General features: G+C 53.6%; 6 protein-coding genes across 6 annotated transcripts; 4 read left to right on the top strand and 2 right to left on the bottom strand.

Moving 5' to 3' along the window:
- Window positions 1-475: 475 nt before the first annotated feature.
- Window positions 476-3,141, top strand: BU26DRAFT_518813 (putative Myo-inositol transporter 1). Its single transcript, XM_033828900.1, has 8 exons — window positions 476-1,122; window positions 1,263-1,538; window positions 1,594-1,970; window positions 2,026-2,212; window positions 2,269-2,301; window positions 2,380-2,467; window positions 2,526-2,626; window positions 2,682-3,141. Exons 1-8 carry the CDS (start codon window positions 829-831, stop codon window positions 2,922-2,924), a joined length of 1,599 nt encoding a protein of 532 aa, XP_033685446.1. The 5' UTR covers window positions 476-828; the 3' UTR covers window positions 2,925-3,141.
- Window positions 3,142-4,627: 1,486 nt separating this feature from the next.
- BU26DRAFT_504765 (hexose transporter protein) lies at window positions 4,628-6,378 on the top strand (the record flags this gene model as incomplete). The annotated part of the gene is made up of 4 exons (XM_033826796.1): window positions 4,628-4,820; window positions 4,877-5,178; window positions 5,234-6,097; window positions 6,154-6,378. The coding sequence occupies 4 exons, from the start codon at window positions 4,628-4,630 to the stop codon at window positions 6,376-6,378; spliced, it is 1,584 nt and encodes a 527-aa protein (XP_033685445.1).
- A 3,399-nt stretch (window positions 6,379-9,777) lies between these two features.
- On the bottom strand, window positions 9,778-10,960 carry BU26DRAFT_564291 (uncharacterized protein; the record flags this gene model as incomplete). The annotated part of the gene is made up of 3 exons (XM_033833271.1): window positions 9,778-9,854; window positions 9,945-10,225; window positions 10,494-10,960. 3 exons carry the CDS (start codon window positions 10,958-10,960, stop codon window positions 9,778-9,780), a joined length of 825 nt encoding a protein of 274 aa, XP_033685444.1.
- A 1,301-nt stretch (window positions 10,961-12,261) lies between these two features.
- Window positions 12,262-12,654, top strand: BU26DRAFT_564289 (uncharacterized protein; the record flags this gene model as incomplete). Its single annotated transcript, XM_033833270.1, has 1 exon — window positions 12,262-12,654. The coding sequence occupies one exon, from the start codon at window positions 12,262-12,264 to the stop codon at window positions 12,652-12,654; it is 393 nt and encodes a 130-aa protein (XP_033685443.1).
- A 976-nt stretch (window positions 12,655-13,630) lies between these two features.
- Window positions 13,631-14,161, top strand: BU26DRAFT_504762 (uncharacterized protein; the record flags this gene model as incomplete). Its single annotated transcript, XM_033826795.1, has 1 exon — window positions 13,631-14,161. One exon carries the CDS (start codon window positions 13,631-13,633, stop codon window positions 14,159-14,161), a length of 531 nt encoding a protein of 176 aa, XP_033685442.1.
- Window positions 14,162-14,944: 783 nt separating this feature from the next.
- Window positions 14,945-17,639, bottom strand: BU26DRAFT_564287 (uncharacterized protein; the record flags this gene model as incomplete). Its single annotated transcript, XM_033833269.1, has 5 exons — window positions 14,945-15,106; window positions 15,161-15,539; window positions 15,591-17,149; window positions 17,209-17,427; window positions 17,475-17,639. 5 exons carry the CDS (start codon window positions 17,637-17,639, stop codon window positions 14,945-14,947), a joined length of 2,484 nt encoding a protein of 827 aa, XP_033685441.1.
- Window positions 17,640-18,167: the final 528 nt, after the last annotated feature.

Genomic DNA, 18,167 nt, shown 5'->3' with positions numbered 1-18,167 from the left:
TCCGCACTCCTGTTTACTCTGTTTATGTCCATGTTCGCATGTATCTTTCGACCAGCGTCTCCATATTCCTCGCGGAAAAGCGCATGCGCGCTTCCTAGCTTGCAATCCCGCTGCAAAAACAGAACCAAATTGTCAGAGCACTCTCTATCTCATGATTCTCGCTTTGACGCATAGACCTACCTACTACCCTACATATAAAAGTTCGCCGTCACAGATCGGCACAATACCCCCCGAATCCAGGCATTGTGCCTCTGATTGCCCGTTTCGCTTCATCGCTGACTCGTCTTTTCGGCAGGGTTCAGGTCCTGCCAGTCGGACGATTGCCAATGACCTCAACATCCCAGCCTTACTCTCCACCGGCTTGCCCAATCCAGTAAAGCCCGCGCATGACTAAGCATTCAAGTGGCCAATTAGCCATCGACGTCATCCGATCTCCACACTTGCGTTCCCCACACAAGGACTGTATCCCCAGAAACCCCATTATTTCCGATGCGCTGGTCAGCTCACGGCCGGATCCGCAGCGTTGTCGCGGTGCTAGCGGATGGCGAAGGCGGTAAAACTACGCGGCGCTCGTTGTGTCATTGTGCCGGAGTGGAGTGGTGAGGGATGTGATAGCCGAGGGAGGAGGGAAGAAGGGTGGGAATAATGAGGCTAGTTTGGCGACGGGGATAGATATAGAAACTTGGTTGATCCGATTATTGATGAGCGTTTGAAGTTCTTTCCGACCCCCTCCCCTTACACTCCTCACCACAAACCCGTTCGTCGGTCGGCCCTACTTGCCCTGCCTCCTCCGCCGTAACCAACCCAACCTCCTCCCATCCCATCCCAATGATGAAAGCCCCCCACTTCAACTGGTACGGGCGCGGCTTCAAGCTGCGCGCCGCCATCACCGTCGCGTGCCAGCTGGCCTTCGTACTCTTTGGCTACGACCAGGGCGTCTTCAGTGGTATCGTCGGCAACGCGGATTTCCTGGATACTTTCGGCCATCCGAGTCCCGGGCTTGAGGGCATCATCGTTAGTATATATAACTTGGGATGCTTTTCGGGGTGTATACTGGCGTTTTGCTTTTGTGAGAGGACGGGCAGACGGCTGGCGATGTGGATTGCTATGGTGTGGATTATCGTGAGTATTGTTTTTTTTCAGGGGGTTGGGAAGGAGGAGGAGCTGGAGGAGGAGCTGGAGGGGGGGAGATTGAGCGTGTTTGGCATACGATTGAATATCGCTGTGGAGCGCACCAAGGCAAGGAGCTGACCAGCTTACAGGTTGGAGCCATCCTGCAGACGACTGCGTACTCAGTCCCGCATATTATGATTGCGCGATTCATCACCGGGATTGGGACCGGGATCGAGACGTCGACTGTTCCGATGTATCAGTCTGAATTGTGTGAGGCAAAAAAGCGCGGGCGACTCGTATCATCAGAGCCACTCTTCGTCGGTGTGGGCATTGAGATTGCATATTGGTTCGACTATGGGATGAGCTACACGACTGGCTCCATCGCATGGAGGCTTCCGATTGCTTGCCAAATGGTCTTCGCATTCGTAAGTTCTCGAGTATTGTTTGTGCTGGAGGAAGAGGAGTACTGACCACGTTAAGATCGTTATCGTCCTTGTATTTGGCCTGCCCGAATCACCGCGCTACTTGTACAAGCACGGCAGGAGCGAAGAGGCCCTCGCCATACTGTGCGACGTCTACGACGGAACGCCCGACGATCCCAAAATTGCGAAAGAGAATGCTGAGATCCTCGAAGCCTTGAAGGTCGAGCAAGAGCATGGAGAGTACAAGTGGAGCCAGCTGCTCAAGAAAGACAAGGTGCAGACCGGGAGACGTGTGCTACTTGCCTATGGGATGCAGTTTATGAATCAGATGGGCGGGATCAACCTAGTCGTGTACTACATTACATCCGTACTACAGCTGAACGTGGGCCTTTCGCGTGACTTGTCTCTGCTGCTCGGCGGCGTCATCAATCTCATGTACGTCCGGCAGAACACCTACCGGCGAGAAAACTGCACGCTGACTTCGCCCCAGGTTCTTCATCGGCTCGCTCTACCCCACATTCTTCCTCGACCGCATCGGCAGACGCAAGCCTATGATGTGGGGATCCTTTGGCCTCGGCCTCTCCATGATGCTGATCGCCATTCTGCTGAGTTTCCAGCCCCGTGGAGGCGACCTGGCAAAATCCACGGCTTCGGCCTCGGTTACATTCTTCTTTACCGTGGGTATCCCATGGAATACTTTTTGGGGACGTCATGACGCTAATGTTAGGGCTAGTACATGCTTATTTTTGGCGCGACAGCCAATTGCGTGAGTACCATCTGCGGTTTCCCTACCTTATTTGTAGTGATATAGGACGTCTGCTAACCCGTGCCCGCCACCGCCTAGATCCCGTGGGTGTACGTCCCGGAGATCTTGCCGCTCCATGTTCGCGCCAAGGGAACTGCAGTCGGTATTTCTGCAAACTGGATTTGGAGTCGGTGTCCCGATAGCGAGAGCATATCCAGTGGGATGATGGGCTGACAGCGATGCAGACTTCTTCGTCGTCATGATCACGCCGACGCTTCTGAATAACTTGAAGTGGAAAGGGTATTTGATTTTCATGGTGCTGAACTTCGCGTTCGTGCCGCTGGTGGTACGTTTTCGAATTAGCCGGTGGTAATCGAAGACGGTTTTGCTCACTGTTCTAGTACTTTTGCTACCCGGAGACGTCGAACCTGACGCTTGAGGAGATCGACTGGCTGTTCTACGAAGGTGATGTCGTAAAGAGGAGCCGCCGGGTCGCGAAGGAGGGCTGGGCCGCGCACGAAGGATGGGGCAGTTTTGCGCGGCAAGGCGGACAGGGCCCGGCGCCAAACGCATTGGAGAGCGGCAGCCTCTCGAGCGGGAGGAAGGTGGATGTCGTCGAGAAGACGGAGCACGGCGCGTCGTAGGATGTTGGAGGACTGGCGCGACGAGCAGGACCGAGTCTCGGAACAGATGTCGGAAGGAGCCGCCCATGGCGCATCATGAGACTAACGCTATATCTCGAAATAACTCGCAATTCACCAACGAAAAGCTGAGCACTATGATGAGTTGTGTTGGGAGGAGTTGAGCTGGCACGAAGGCGTTCTCATACAGTCTGCAGGATTCTGAAACTATCGGTTTGGGCGACGTGGCTGCTTCCGAGCTAGCTCCCATATCGGTGCCCAGGCCCGACTCGGTGGGTGCGGGCAAAAGGTGTTGAGAATGAGTCTCTAATAAAAATGCCCTAATGAAGGCGCGGTATGCTGATTGATCGCCTCCCGGGTGCTGGAGAGTCGCGTGCACCGGAGACCTGGAATTGAGGCCATGGCGGCTAAGCGCGACATGCTCGCTAGTGCCTGCCCCTGAATATGGAAGAGTTGATTGCCTGGGATACCCGACCGTGGTGTGTCCGGGTTGCAAGGTGAATGTTGCGTCATCACGTGCCTCATCTCGCCCGGGTGGCTGACCGTGTATCTCCGCCTTAGCGAGGCTTCAGAGCGCCACCTTTCCCCGTCTTCTGCAGCCGTTTTTGCCGATGGCGCCAGCCCGCCGCTCTTTCGTCCACCTCCTCCATCCTCTGCCGGTTTTTGCCTCCAATATTCACACGCTTCGCGATTCCCTAGCCGCTCGTGGCCAGCGTGACAGCCGAACTGGTTCACACCAGGTCAGACGGTCCCGCGCCATCAGCCAGCACAGGACTGCCTAGGTTACATATCGCAGAGTCACGCCTCGCTATCGGAATCGGGGCGGCATTTCGTCCCGTCTTTCCACCTCCACCGCACGCACACGCGCGGAGACGCGACGCTGGGGCCGTCTTCCAGAAGCACAAGGCTGCTTCCATCGTAAAGCACTCCGCTTAGTGCACGCGGCGAGCATCGAGTATAGCCATGGATGCGCGATCGTACGAGTCCTGCCTGAGCGCCTGCACCCGGCGAGACCAAATGAAAAACCCAACACCCAAAATTGCGCCCTTTAGCTGTTCATCTACCGCGCTTCCCAACCACCACCGCCCTGGAGATGCGGTGCCTGGAAGCGCTGCATGCAATTTACCCCCGTGCGGCGCCCTAATCTGGCTCTCCTTTGATCCGGAGGCGCGCCATCAGCACCATCTCACCCACTGGATCTCGCTCGTATCAAAAACCCATTCTCGAGCCGCCTGCAGAACGCCTTCAGGCGCACACGTCGTGAGTCGCCGCCTGTCCCTGCGGCGATCACAGCCAAGTCCGGCGTGCGGGCCATCCAGTCGACGGCTAGCGCCACAACTCCAATTTATCCGTCTTTAACCATATCATCCTCCCCGGTGGAGCCGCCCCCATTGGGCCCCACCCCCGGCCCCTCTAACGATGAAGCTTTGATGTTTGCTGGAGATGCGTGACGGGCGGGGGTGCCTTCAGAGCTTCCAGAATGAATCTGCACTCTCTCGTGGCGGGCCAGACGGTCCACGGATAAACTCCCAGCCTGGCTAGGCCCGATGCGCCTGCTCTGGGTACGGCAACATCTAGTTTATATGAGGCCTCATGCCGCCCTCTCTCACGCTCGACAGCTTCGTTCAACCCCTCGTTTGCGTTGACAGCCATTCGCCCTTCTCCCAGGACCCAAGCCATCGTCAATTGAAGCACCGACCGCTGCCATGGCTGACACGTCTGTGACCAAAGGCCACTTCAAGGTCTGCGGCCGCGAGTTCCCCAACGTTACCTGGTACAAGCTGCCGCACCTGAGGAGAACCTACTTCCTCCTGTTCTTCGTTATCTTGACCAGTGCCACCAACGGTTACGATGGATCTATGGTCAACGGTCTCCTCTCGCTCGACCAGTTCACCGACTGTAAGCAAGCCATCATCTGTGCACGTTGAGTAGATTAGTTCGCTGACTATCCGCAGACATGAAGGACCCCTCCGGTTCTATCAAGGGTCTCTTCTCCGGTATCATGTTCCTCGGTTCTCTGCTCGCTCTGCCCATCACTCCCTACATTGCCGACGGTATGGGCCGACGATGGGGTATCTGCATCGGCTCCATCATCATGATCTTCGCCGTCGTTCTCCAGTCCGCCTCGGTCAATTTCCAGATGTTCGTCGCCGCCCGTTTCTTCCTCGGCTTTGGTGTCGCTATTGCCCACGGCTCTGCTCCTCTCTTGATCACCGAGTTGTGCCATCCCCAGCACCGTGCCATTTTCACGACTATCGTAAGTTTCAGGACCATGCGTGGTTACTTGGAACAGCGAGCTAACGGCAGCGCAGTACAACACCACCTGGTATATTGGCTCCATCGTGGCCGCTTGGCTCACCTACGGCACCAACCGCATTCCCAACCAGTGGTCGTGGCGTATTCCCTCCATCGTCCAGGCTCTGCCTTCCATCCTCCAGATCTCCTGCGTGTGGTTCGTCCCGGAATCTCCACGTTGGTACATCTCCAAGGGCAAGCCCGAGCGCGCTCTTGCCGTCCTCGCCAAGGTGCATGCCGAGGACAACGCCGATGACGAGGTCGTCCAGCTCGAATATGAGGAAGTCAAGGAGACCATCATGATCGAGAAGGAGGCTGAGTCAACCGGCTGGCTCGAGCTCTTCAAGACCAAGGGCAACCGCCACAGGCTTCTTATCCTGCTCTCTGCTGGTCTGTTCTCCCAGTGGTCCGGCAACGGTCTCGTCTCGTACTACATCACCGGTGTGCTCGACAGCATCGGCATCAAGGACCCCGACATGCAGCTCAAGATCAACGGTGTCCTGAACATCTGGAACTGCATCGTTGCCACCACCATGTGCTTCTTCGTCGATAAGCTTGGTCGCCGCCCGCTCTTCCTTGTCTCCACCGCTGGCATGTGCGGCTGCTTCGTGATTTGGACCATTTGCTCGGAGCGATTCGCCGCCACGGGCGTCAAGGCTAACGGGAGCGCCGTCGTCTTCATGATCTTCCTCTACTACACCTTCTACAACATCGCCTGGTCTGGTCTCCTGGTCGGTTACACCGTCGAGATTCTGCCCTTCTCCATCCGCGCCAAGGGCATGTGCTACATGTTCGCCTTTGTCGATATTGCGCTCTTCTTTAATACCTACATCAACCCCATTGCGCTTGACCACATCCACTGGAAGTACTACATCGTCTACGTAAGTTTGCCCGCCATCTCCCGTATGTTAATGAGCACTGCTAATGCCGCTTCCAGTGCGTCTGGCTCGCTGTCGAACTCGTCTTCGTCTGGTTCTACTACATTGAGACCAAGAACACGCCTCTTGAGGAAATCTGCAAGCACTTCGATGGCGATGCCGCTTTGGTCGGTGGTGCTGCTGCTACGGAGAAGGGCCGCATCCTCGAGCACGAGATCCACGAGAAGGAGCACAAGCACGGAACTACTCAGGTCACTGAGGAGCACGTTGAGTCCAAGATCTAAGTGCGATGTGATGCTTGTGTTGGGGTAGAGTAGTAGACGGGCTGTTGTGTTGTTGTTCCGGGAAATCCCTTTTGTTTAGATGACGAGATGTGTATATCCATTTAATGCCGTCTTCTAGCAAGCATGCCTGCAAGCAGAATGTGAGCGTACGGTGTTCACAGTCAAGTCCTCGCTTTCGCTTTTCCCCGTGAACAAAGCGCCTCACCACCTCATCAGCTCACCACCACTTGCCAACAACAACCCGGAAAATTCCTCCCTCTGCCTTGTCACAAAGCACAGCTGTCCTCAACCCAGTCATCAAAAACTCCAACCTCCCATCCCGCGTCCAAATTTCTCCAGCAAGGATATGCGCCCTCTACGCAGTACATACAACCTTACCCCACCCCTCCTCACCCCAGTCTCGAGCCGAAAACTTGGAGATCAGCACTATCCGCGAATAAACAACACACCTGCACCCTGCATCGCCGCCTAATCCTGCCCTGCTTTCCCCCAAACGCCCCCATATTACCATTTACCGCTTTCCGCTCCGCATATTAATCCCTCTTGACGCGTCTCGATATTTCCGAGGCTCGGCCCCCGGAGGCTCTGCAATCATTCTGCTACTCTAAGTCCAACAGCTAGTTTATATTTGCATTGCATAGCATGCGAGAAGGGGTGTTGGGCTGCGCTTCGGCCCGGTGCGATGCGATGGATGGAACTGTGCTCCCGGCTAGGCGCTGCCGGGCCGACGATGCTGTGCACGAGTGCGGCGTCGAGCGCCACATGCAACCAATCAATACCGTGATAATGCTTTCCTACGGTACGCCGCACACCCGATCCTGCCGAGATGTTCTAGAAGCCGTGATCTATGTGATCTTCAGCCCTCTCTCGCGCCATCACTTTATCGGCAACGTTCAACCTGTACAAAGGCACGCCGTGCTCTCGCTCCGCTCCGCGCTGACCTGGGAAAAGATTCGCAGGCCGCGAGCGAGTAGAAATTGCAGGGCGATGAAGGAGGGTTTCCGCTTGGTTCCGTTTATTTCTGAGGTGCAGGTTGCCACGTGCTGAGAGATTGGGTGTGGTGGGGTGGTAATATGGGTGCATGGGTTGGATAGATTGATGGATTTTTTTCTCGTTTTGAACCAGCAACCTGTAGAGATTGTGCTGACTGACTAACAATACAGCGGAGCTTCTGCCTGTGCATGAAGGGCGCGAAAGACGAGGAATTTCGGAGACGAGAATTGGGATAGATAAAGGGAGGGCACTTTGTGTTTGAGGATTATTGACTAGGTCGATGGAGGGAATCCGAGCAGAGGAGGGATGGGGGCCATTGGGTTGGGGATACTATACTGGCGTGAGAGGCGGATGCATAGGGCTAAACTGGGTAAGTGGGGTGAGGATGGAAAGCTTGAAGGTGCCTTGGAAAGGCTTTTCCTCTCCACGGGGTGAGACGGACTGGGCAAGCGGGCGCGTGCTTGCTTGCAGTATGTACAGTATGCGACTGCCAATAACCAAACGTCCATGGATTGGTAGTGTGGAGGATATGCTTCGGGCTGCATAAAGTGCCCTTGGCCGCGAACGTACACAGTATACCGCCTACTCCATTCTTTTCTTTTCGATGTAGCACTGCCGTGCAGCCAGCCATCGCATTCTTTCTATCTATCCTCTCCGCTGCTCCGTTGCCGTTGTTCTGGATCTCTACTCATACTAGGATCGAGATTCTCTCATATTTCGTTGCGGCACAGTACTGCCCCACTGGTTCATCAGCACGGCGGGGGCAGCTGGAGGCCTTGTGTACCACCAGTATATATGGGACCCCGCAGTCCGTGTTCGGCAGTGCGAATCGATGCACGCGGGAGGCGTGCCCAAGCCTGACCGGAACATTGAATACTATGGACTAGGCTAGGGAAGAGACGGTAACACAAGACATCGCTCCGAGAACGAGAGGAAAGGAGGTGTTCGTCTTGACCTATATCATGGTGGTGGTCAGAGCGCTTTCGCAACCTCAGAAGTTATGGAGTGCTCATTTAGGATTTGCCAAAGCCAATGAAGACATCTATCTTGGATGGAGAGTTAGTGGATCGCTGCCTAGGGGTTCTGGGACGGTTCACCAAGCTTGGGAGCTCTTCTATCGGCCGGAGTCTTTTCTCGCCCTCGAGTTCGAGCACTCTGAAGGGTCAAAGTCCGGGAAGATGCTGCTAATCCCGTGTGCGATGCGCCATGCCAAAGGGAACTCATTTGTATTTGCTTGGATATTCTGTCCGATATCAGGATCTGAACTGGGGGCAACGGCGTCCAAGTACCCATCAACCTAGTTCTCCATAGCGACGAAGTGGGTAGACAATTCCGAGGATGTCGTCTGCGCTGCTTAACCTGCGTAGAACAAACCGTTCGCCTCAGCCAAATGTGCAAGATATTTATGCAGGAGCGGACCTTCTTCAGCGGTCCGATTTACGCTAAGTCCGGCTTAAGACGGTGCAACAACCGCGTAGCCTTGTACAGCGAGAATAGAAGGTGCGGAAAACTGGTACTAGAGGTTCCGGATGCGGCTCGATATACATTCTCTGGACGCCCCGCTCATACCATGAGACAACGCAACCACGAGTACGCCGGAGACGTCGATGGAGAAGATTTCGAAGGGCTTCGCCCGCCGTAGCCAGAGAATGTATGCCGATGCTGGGACGGTGGAGCCGTTGAGATTCGAGGATGCAAATGAGATGCGCGAAAGAGCGACATTGGGTGGAAGCGTAAAATACAAAATTTTCGTAAATTCTTCGACCTTGAGTGAGCTCCCGGGCGAAGTTAAGGAGTTTGCTGGCGGTGCACAATAGAACGAGTCTGTAGCAACCGATCCGGGGCCCAATTCGTGCGCTCAAAGTTAGCGCCATCTAAGCGTTTTGTGCGGCACTGTCCGAAATATTTGCCGATTGGATTTGAGATACGGATAGGACGTTACTGGAGTTGAAGTTTTCTGGACGGAGAGGAGCAGTTACTGCGCGTTTAGCGACCTGGTGGAATTGGAGAAGAGGAGCAAAGTAGAGCCATAATGGAGTTATCCAACGTGAAGGAGATATTGTAAAAGTCTTTACGAGGGAGTTTTGCGGCGATGAGATGCTCACACCGGAAAACCGCTATACGTCATAAACCCTGCAGGGGTGGGCCACGACTGAGATACGGTGCTGGATATGCTGAACATACGAAGCCTTGTGTCTGACAAGAGCGAACTTCACAGTAATTTCTAGGACTCCGCCCAGGAGAGATGGAAGTCTTACTTCCGATTCCGAAGTGTAGAAAATGTTACTCCAGGTACCTGTAAAGCTTCAACAATAGATTTCTCTTGAACTTGCAAGTTCCACTGCCTCGAAAGTCAGATTCGATCAGTAACAGGGTTGAAGTGCGGGGTGTATTCCAATATCGCCATTATTGGTCTACTTCGTGAATCTCGACCAAACCATTGCCGCTTGAGAGAGTATCAAATCCGTCAACGCCCACGCCGCCTGCGAATAAAACTCAAATTCAACAGTTCGACCCAAACCGGCCTCTGCCCCGGCCGGCATTACTGCTGCAAGACAGAGAAATGCGCTCACTATCATAATGCGACCCTTTGTACGGCTTGTATCCGCAACGTCTGGCTACTTCCACCGGAGGGAACTGGGAATCATCGAAATCAAGAGATTCGCCTTGCCGGACAACATAGACGCCTCGTGCCGCTATCTCTGGGGGCTTTCTGCTAAGCCCATGCTTATCCGCGCTGGTTATGAGATAGCCCAGCGCAAAGTCCTCGTACTTGTCGGTAATGAGAACTAGATATTCCTTCGCACAGAAGTTCGCAACAAGGGACCCGAGGACATGTTTGCAGTTAGGGTCCCTAAGCAGGTCAGCAACCGGCCAAAATCCGATATCTCCTACTTCTATATCATCCGGGTTGGTATTTCGAAAGTGGATGAGACTTTCCTCGCTTCTTCGGAAATCGATGCTGCAACATTGCGCACGTGCCTAAATAACTTGTGAACACCACCGATCGTACGCGCTGAACAGGATTATACATACTCTTGTGCCTTGGGCGACAAGGAAGATGTAAGATCGTCCAGTGAAATTCATCCACGGCCTTATCTTGAAGAAGGCGTTGTGCTAACAACAGTCCCACAATCTCTTTGATGTGTTTGATATCCTTGGCGACGCCTAAGAGATGCTCGGTTTTATCGTCGGTTGTTGCGCCAGGAATATCATTGTTGTCCTTCAATAGCCGACGCAGTAGGGCCCGGAAATCTTCCGTACCCGTAGCAGGAACGTCTGACGTCGTATCTCGATCCAGATCTTCTCGAGTGGTCTGATTTGGATCGGGAGCCTTATTTTCTCCGCCGCGATCAATCGCACCCTTGAAAAGCAGTCGCTGCTTCTCGGAATCGGTGTTCTCCTTTTCGCCATTGCTCTCCACTCTAGCAACTTCTGAGCACGTCGGCTTGAGCGAGTCTGAATACTCGTGAATTACTGCCGGATTCAGTTTGTTAATGCGGTCACCTCGAGCGGCAAGTGGTGTTGCGGACATCTTGGAGGTGTTCTTCCGCGGTTGCGGATGACAATCTGAAGATTTATCGCCCATGTTGGACTTGCAGGTCGAGATGCCGCTCACCAGAAGAAACAATCTGGCTTGCGCGCTTCCGCTTACGGCGTAATTGAGGGGAGGAGCAAGTGGTTGAGTGGGGTTTAGTCAGGGTCGAGGCGCGATAGAACGATGAAGCTGCGGTGTGGGGGGTTTTTAGAGCTTGATATGAGGCTCCCTAGCAAGAACAAAATCAAACGGAAGAACTACGAGTGCTGCCTAGTGCACTGTGGCTGTAGGCTGTAGGCTGTAGGCTATCCATATTTCCATTCCTGGGGAAATCGTATGGCTTGGCTATGACCGAGGTGAAAGGTGAAACTGCTACCCTGCCGACCCTACTTTCCCACTTTCGCTTCGAAAATCTCCTACCTACCGACTGTTCTTAGAATTCAACCGGACAAGGGCATCTATCAGCTTGTAGAGCGGCAACAACACTTGACCAGAGAATCAGCGACTGTCGAGTATCACTTATACACGCAGCTAGCGCCTGATCAAAATGGCTGCCGTCCTCAACAACCCGCCTATCCCTCCAGCTACCTTTTGGACAGATCTTGAAGAAGGTCAGGTGCGAGCGTTTGCAACAGGCCCGGTCCTGATCATTGCAGCACATGATGGAGAGAACATTCGACCGGCTCTGCTATTAAGCACCGACATGATCTCAAAGTTTCAGCAAACGCCAGACATGATCCGAAAATACGAAGAGGCCCACATACGGCTTCGTGAAAACCGACGAGATATCGAGCGAGAGGAGCAAGTTGCGGCGATGAAGGTCGGCAAAGCTGACATGCGCTACGAGGAAGCGATAAGAGAGATAGACAGACTACCAAAATGGACCGACACCGGAGCTGAGTAAAAAGATCCTGTGCCGTGAAAACGAGTATGAGGATGCTGTCAAGCGTAAGTAAGCTGTGCACGAGAGGAAGGCCAAGCTCATAGGTGCGGTGGAAGAAGCCGAGCGGCAGCATTACGAGCTTCTAAAAGTCATTCAGGATGCTTGCGTAGGTGCTCTGAAGCAAGCTGGAATCATGGCAAAGACGGTCTGCCGAAAGATGATAAGGATCCTAGAGACGGCTCTCCACCAAATGCAACAAACTCACCAGTCGGTCCAGGCCGGTTGGCTCGTCCGATGTCTCCACCAGGCAACCAAAAAGTGTCTCCGCTCAAACGACAGCTGCCACCGTCGCAAAGGAATCCAGAAATCCTAATGCTACGTACACTCTCGCTATCACAGTCTCTCCAGACGATGCCATCAGAGGCAGTGTCAAAGTCTAAGTCTCCGCACACGCCTGCAGGACCACTTGATGCAATGTTTAAAGGCCGCGAGGCGGGTTCGTGAGGAGGACGAACGCTTGAAGAGTGGGCTTCGCAAGCTCGAAGCTTATGAAAGGAGCTACACTAAACAGTATCACGAGTATGTTCAGCAGCAAGGAAAGCTAGCGGATAATGTAGCCTCCGAGTTTACCGAGGTTTATTTCCTACGCGGATGGGAGATATCCCAGGCAGTCACTGAGGCTGAGAAAGGGTTGGAAGAAGCAAGAAAACTCGCAAAGAACGCCGGCGTACCCAACGCCGACGACCAAGAGTCCGAGTTTGCTTCGGTGCCTGGTGAGGGGTACGATGACGAGTACCACGAGGCATGCATAGATTCGTGCGATCGGGGGCTTGTGGAAGGGTGGCTGAGGCGCAATGATTGATTGATTTCTCTCGTTTTAAGTCACCAACCTATAGAGGTTATGCTGACTACGCCTACGCACAAAAGGACTCAAAAGGCGCCAAAATTAAGAGAAGGGAACAGGGTATCACAGAACCACGGGCAGGTGGCATAAGTCGACAGAAAAGAACAGTTTAGGCGTGGATAATAAGGGCGTAGCCTACTACGGCGCTACAAACTATAGCACGAAGCTACTAACAAAAAAGAAGCCCTAGAAAGCTCCTTAACAACAATAATAGTTATTAAAAAGAGCGCAAATAACACTAGCAAAAGGGTAGTAAGAGCGGACAGCTATAAACGCTGCGCGCGAGGCCTACAGGTATAAAACAGAGTCTCTTGCTCCTAGTCTACCACATCTTGCATAATATTTAATTAAGCAGCTTACACTACATATAAATAATAGCACCTCTAATTCTCCTCTCTATTAAAGAACTAGTAAACTCTTTCTATTAGACAACATAGAACTTTTAGGCGAGCCTACAGGGTATAGACGTAGCTATATTTAATAAGCTCTATAATAGAAGGCTAGAGAGAGCTAGTAAGAATTATAAGCCTAGCTCTATTAAGCATAATACTACAAGAGTATTATAGTTCCTTAAGTAGCACCTTAAGATCCTAGAGGAGCAAGCTAGTATAGATACCCCTCTATTCTAAAGCATTAACTAACGCAAAGTAGAGAAGAGAAATACTCTAAGTAATATTAACTATATTCTTAAATGGAAAGAGTTTGTTAAAGGTCTACTTTAGAAAACGTAGAAGGACAAGAGCTACAACACTAAGGAGAAGAAGGCCATTAAGGGCATTAGCGAGTGGAAAGAGGACTGGATCCAAGACCTCTTGGATCTGGAGAGGTAGAGCAACAACGGCAGACTGTAGCGAGTAAGTCCCTACAACACTAACCACGAGCTCAGACTCACCAACTTAGGTAGCAATACGCTGTCAACTTATGCCTATACACCATGTGTAAAGACTCTATATGTGAGACACTACGGATCTGCGTCGAAGATCCGAGGCGCAATGAAGAAAACCCGACAAAGCGTAAAAAGCCGACGAAAGAAGAGGAGGCGTTTCCATTTGAATTGAGACCGCTCGAGGTTGGAGACAGTCTCAGCGTTGTGGAAGAACTCCCGAAGATAAGGAAGAAGATCAAGAAATGGGACGAACGCTGCCAATCAGTGAGGGCAATGGCCGAGGCAAGAAGGAAACAACGACGCAACTCTATTGGCGACCCCCGAAGCCTAGCAGAAATCGAGAAAGCTGCCGGTCCTTTAACAGATAGGCTAGCATGGAAACATGTTACCAGCAACATATTGTGGAAAGAGACGGAAGATTATGACCTTAACATGGATTGGGAAGTCCCATTTGTTCAACGCGGCGCCCCGTTTGCGAATGGCGACCTGAAGAGACAGGCAACCGAAGCATTGGCTCTGGATGAAACATCGGAAAGCGTCAGAAGGCTCGATAGTGCATCGCAGATTCCACAGACATGATGTAACGCTGTCGCCGATCTCATTACATGCTTAGGGGCACGCAGCAGACCATGCGCCATCGCCAGCAAGCCTAAGTGCCGTCCGCTGATAGCACCTCTAAAGAGACGCTAGAGGTTATCTTTAGTCCTACTCTCATTAGTAAGAGACCCAGTAACAAGGGCGAGGACAGAACCATACAGGTCCATCCCGAAGGGGTCTCAACTACCAGAACAGCCCCATGAGCGCTCCCATGGCATGAGCTAGACACTGATTGCTACGCGGGTAAGAGGAATGCGCTCAATGTACGATACGTCGACTGACTTTTGTCCTAGAGTCACTACAGCGCTTTAGGATGCATCTATTCCACAGCGGAATGTAGATGCCTGAAGTATACAGAGGGAGCTTGGGTCGGAGGATTACCGGTAGGATGGGACTTACTTCTCGAAACCGCAAGACTGTTGGGCTGTGCCACAGTGTCTGAAACTTAGTTTTTGGGTATCAAGGTCACGAAATGTTTCGTCCTGTGTGAATTTGGGCTTTTGCCCCTAAACGTAAAATCACCCCCAAGCCATTTAAGCCGGATAAAACCCTGCAGTTCAAAGCTTTGTAAACAAACTACGAAGGTCTCGTGATTTAATAGCCCACATTTATGGGCGAGGCGCTACCGAAAACAGAAACAGAAGGGCCACTGTCGAGCCCACCCCAGTTTTTCGCATCTAACATTCATCACGAAAACCACCAAAGTCATCGAGAGCTACAGCAGCCACGCAGGCCATCCATCCCGAAAGAGAAGCATATCCATGTTCAAAGCATCTCGTCCGTCTCCTCCGCCTCGCGCGAGAGCCAAGTCTGCGGCTGCTGCCACGCCTTCACCTCAGCAGGCAGGGAAGGCGGAGGCGTCGCCATAGCCGCATTGCCGAACGCTCTAGATGGCCCATGTGTAGCAATTCTGGCATTGCTAGTATGCTGTTCACGGGTTAATGCTGAAGTGTAGAAACCAAACGATCAAAAGAAACCTACAGGAAGGATCGGGCCATGCTGCTGGAAGTTGCGGCCAGTTTGGCGGCGGTCGCGGTGGCGGTCGCGGTGGCGGTCGCGAGCAAAACGATCATTGCCGCCGGTGACGCCGACCGGGATATTGGGTGACGCATTTTGGTCATGTCCGCGCACGTTGATGCCATGGTCGCGGCGCAGGGCTTGCTCGAGCTGACGAAACATCGGATTGCGAGATTGGGGGCCCGGGTTTTGCGCGCGGTGTCGACCATTGTTCTGGCGGTGACTAGGTCTTGGGAACGTCATATAAGAGTGTTGGTCCATCAGTGTCCTGCCGTTGCGACATTGACCTCCCTTTGGAGGCTGCACCGTGGGCACATGCAAAGCCATTGGGCCGTTATAAAACCTGAAGAAGTTAGAAGGAAATCCATCATCGGAAGATTCATCTGCATCGTACCCTGCATCCGTTCCTCCCGCAGCGCTAGCTTCATCGGTACAAGGCCGCTTCCGAGAGATTATGGCGTCAAGGTCCTGTTCAACCCGACTGCCAGCACCATGTTCCTCGAATCGGGCATCCTCTCTGCTGGCAGCGAGCACCAATCTGCTCGCCTCGACGGGGCTGGCGTTCATGTCGTCTAGGCTCATGTCCATTTCCATTACCTGGAGCCCGGCCGGAGTAGTGAGCGGAGGAGGTGCGGGTGCATTATATCCGTACTGGCGCAGGTGCTGATACAGTGCCTCAGGTGCAGGCTCGTCTCGGCAGAGACCTGCTTGTTTGAGGTAGGCCCTCACCACACAGTTGGCTCGGGCTAGTCGGCTTGAGATCTCATAGCCTTTAACTAAACCCTCCATCTGCTCCAGCGTGAGAGGCTTGTATAGCTTTGGCGGTCCGAAATAGTCGCGCACGACTGTAGGACGCTCGGGGACCTGCGCATGGGTTGGTAGGGGAGCTGTTGGCTGCGGAGCGGGCTCCTCGACTTCAACGATCCGTGGAACTTCTCTCTCTTGCACAACATATAATACCTCGAGATTCGCGGAAGTCGGCTGAGGAACCCCTGTGGCAGCAGCAGCGACCTCCGTAGAAGGAGCTGGTGATGAGACCGCTGGCGTGTCGTGGTTATCCTTGTTCTCCGTCGAAGGGCTGGTGCTGGATCCTAAGACCTGCTTCTCTTGCATCATCTTCTCCAGAGCTAGCACCATGTTCGTAATTGTGTTCTGCATTTCAGTGTTCGCTTTCTGCATCTCAGCGTTGACCTTCTCCGAGTCGGCAAGTGCTTTGCGCGTTTCAGCGATCGTTTCTAGCATCTCTGCATGGATCTTCTGCGAGTTGGCTAGTGCTTTCCGCAGTTCAGCGACTTCGTCCGAAGTGGCCACCACCTGAGCCACGGCGGCAGGCCTATCTCGGCACTCTTCGCACAGGACTTCCGCATTGACGGCTCTATCAGCGTTGCGGTCATGCTCCTGCTGTGCCGTGCGGGCTACGGTAAAAGTGGTCGAAGTGGTGACTCTCTCCTCAACGTCTCTCTCTGAACAGCTGGCAACACCCGTTTCCGTTATTGGGTCAAGGACAAGGTGGACCTTCCCCTCCGTTTTGTTTTCATCAGCAGCTGGCACTGCGCCACGGGTCTTGGATTCAGCCTTGTCCTTCTTCGAATCGTTGATATGCTTCTGGCGCTCGTTGGCGCTCTGGTTTCGGCTGGCGATGTCCGGAATCAGCAATAACTCCTTAATGGATGGGCCTGAACCAAAGATCGACGCTCGGCCGTTCTTGGTTATGCGAATCTTCGTTCCGGGGTAGTAAGGCTCCTCGATTTCATGGGACGGGGAGGCCGGGGGTGTGATCAAATGCGAGGTGAGTCTCGTAGGGTGAGAAGCAGCGGCCTGCTGGACATGCCGAAGGGTGTCTTCACCTGAAGGAGCGCCTGGTGTGGGATGCTCGTGAGTAGGGGAGCCTGAAGCTCGGCAACGAGCACCGGGAGCAGCCTTAGGGCGAGCGGCGGTGGTGGAGTCGCAAGTCTGAGTCATCGTCAGCTCTGCTACAAGGCTAGGTGGTAGGTGGTAGGTGTTAGGCTTACACCTTCTTGGGTACTCCGCGGCGTAGGAAGCCTGGCGGTGCTGCGAGGGATTGCTTCGGCCTTCTGGACGTCAAGATTCTTGGAGCGCGCTCTATCCTCTTGCTTCTTCGGACCAGTACGACTGCGCCGAGCACGCGTACTACTTGAGCTACGCTGGGCCTTAGCGGAGCAGGTGCGCGCTGCGCTAGGAGGCGTCTGGGCGACAGTCTTCACCTCCGTCTGCACGATTAGCGTTTGCGGCGTGTTTGAAAGCGAGCTTTACGTACCGCACGATACACCTGAGAGAATTCACCGCTGTCGCCAATGCGAGAACGAATGGCAGCGTGCTCATTCTCACCGGGGTCGTCATCGTCTCGAGATCTCTTCCCGGTAATGGGCGCGAGCTGCTCTGGCTGCTTGAAGAGCCCCGCGAGGGCACTGAGGATAGCCATAGCGAACGCGCGGGAGTTCGAGGTGGATGGAGAATTGTGGGGATTGTTGGAATTTGCAGATGGGCCAAATGATGGTGAGGTCTGCAGTGCGTCGTGGGGGGGAAAGAAGAGAGAGTGAGTCGAGGGAAACGACAAGAAGACTTCATAGACAGGCTTGGCATTCGTGGGTGGCGGTGCACCGCGGAAATTGGCTCTTGCCCTCTGTTGGGAAATTAGGACGCGGCGGTGAGAGCAGGTGATGTTGAAGTGACCGCCTTCACCGCCCCGCGCGAGGTGAGGGGAGGTTTCATCCCCGACTCACTCACCTCTGAGTCAAGGGGACCACCGTCTTCAGGCACTGGAACGTTTCTGTCCTGCGAAAGAGCTAGCCGAAGGACTGGGAGTAGCTTTAACGTCCCCGTTCATCCTCGTCAAGCTTGAACGCTATGCCTAGTTCACATCTCACGACTATCTCACGACTACAATCGCACTTAGAAGCTATAATCATAGATACAAGCCGAAAAGAAACCACGCTGAAGGTGTCCAATG

Source organism: Trematosphaeria pertusa, assembly GCF_010094035.1.
Source record: "Trematosphaeria pertusa strain CBS 122368 unplaced genomic scaffold BU26scaffold_6, whole genome shotgun sequence".
In the NCBI taxonomy this organism is placed as follows: Eukaryota; Fungi; Ascomycota; class Dothideomycetes; order Pleosporales; family Trematosphaeriaceae; genus Trematosphaeria; species Trematosphaeria pertusa.
This window is presented reverse-complemented; position numbering and strand designations above follow the sequence as displayed.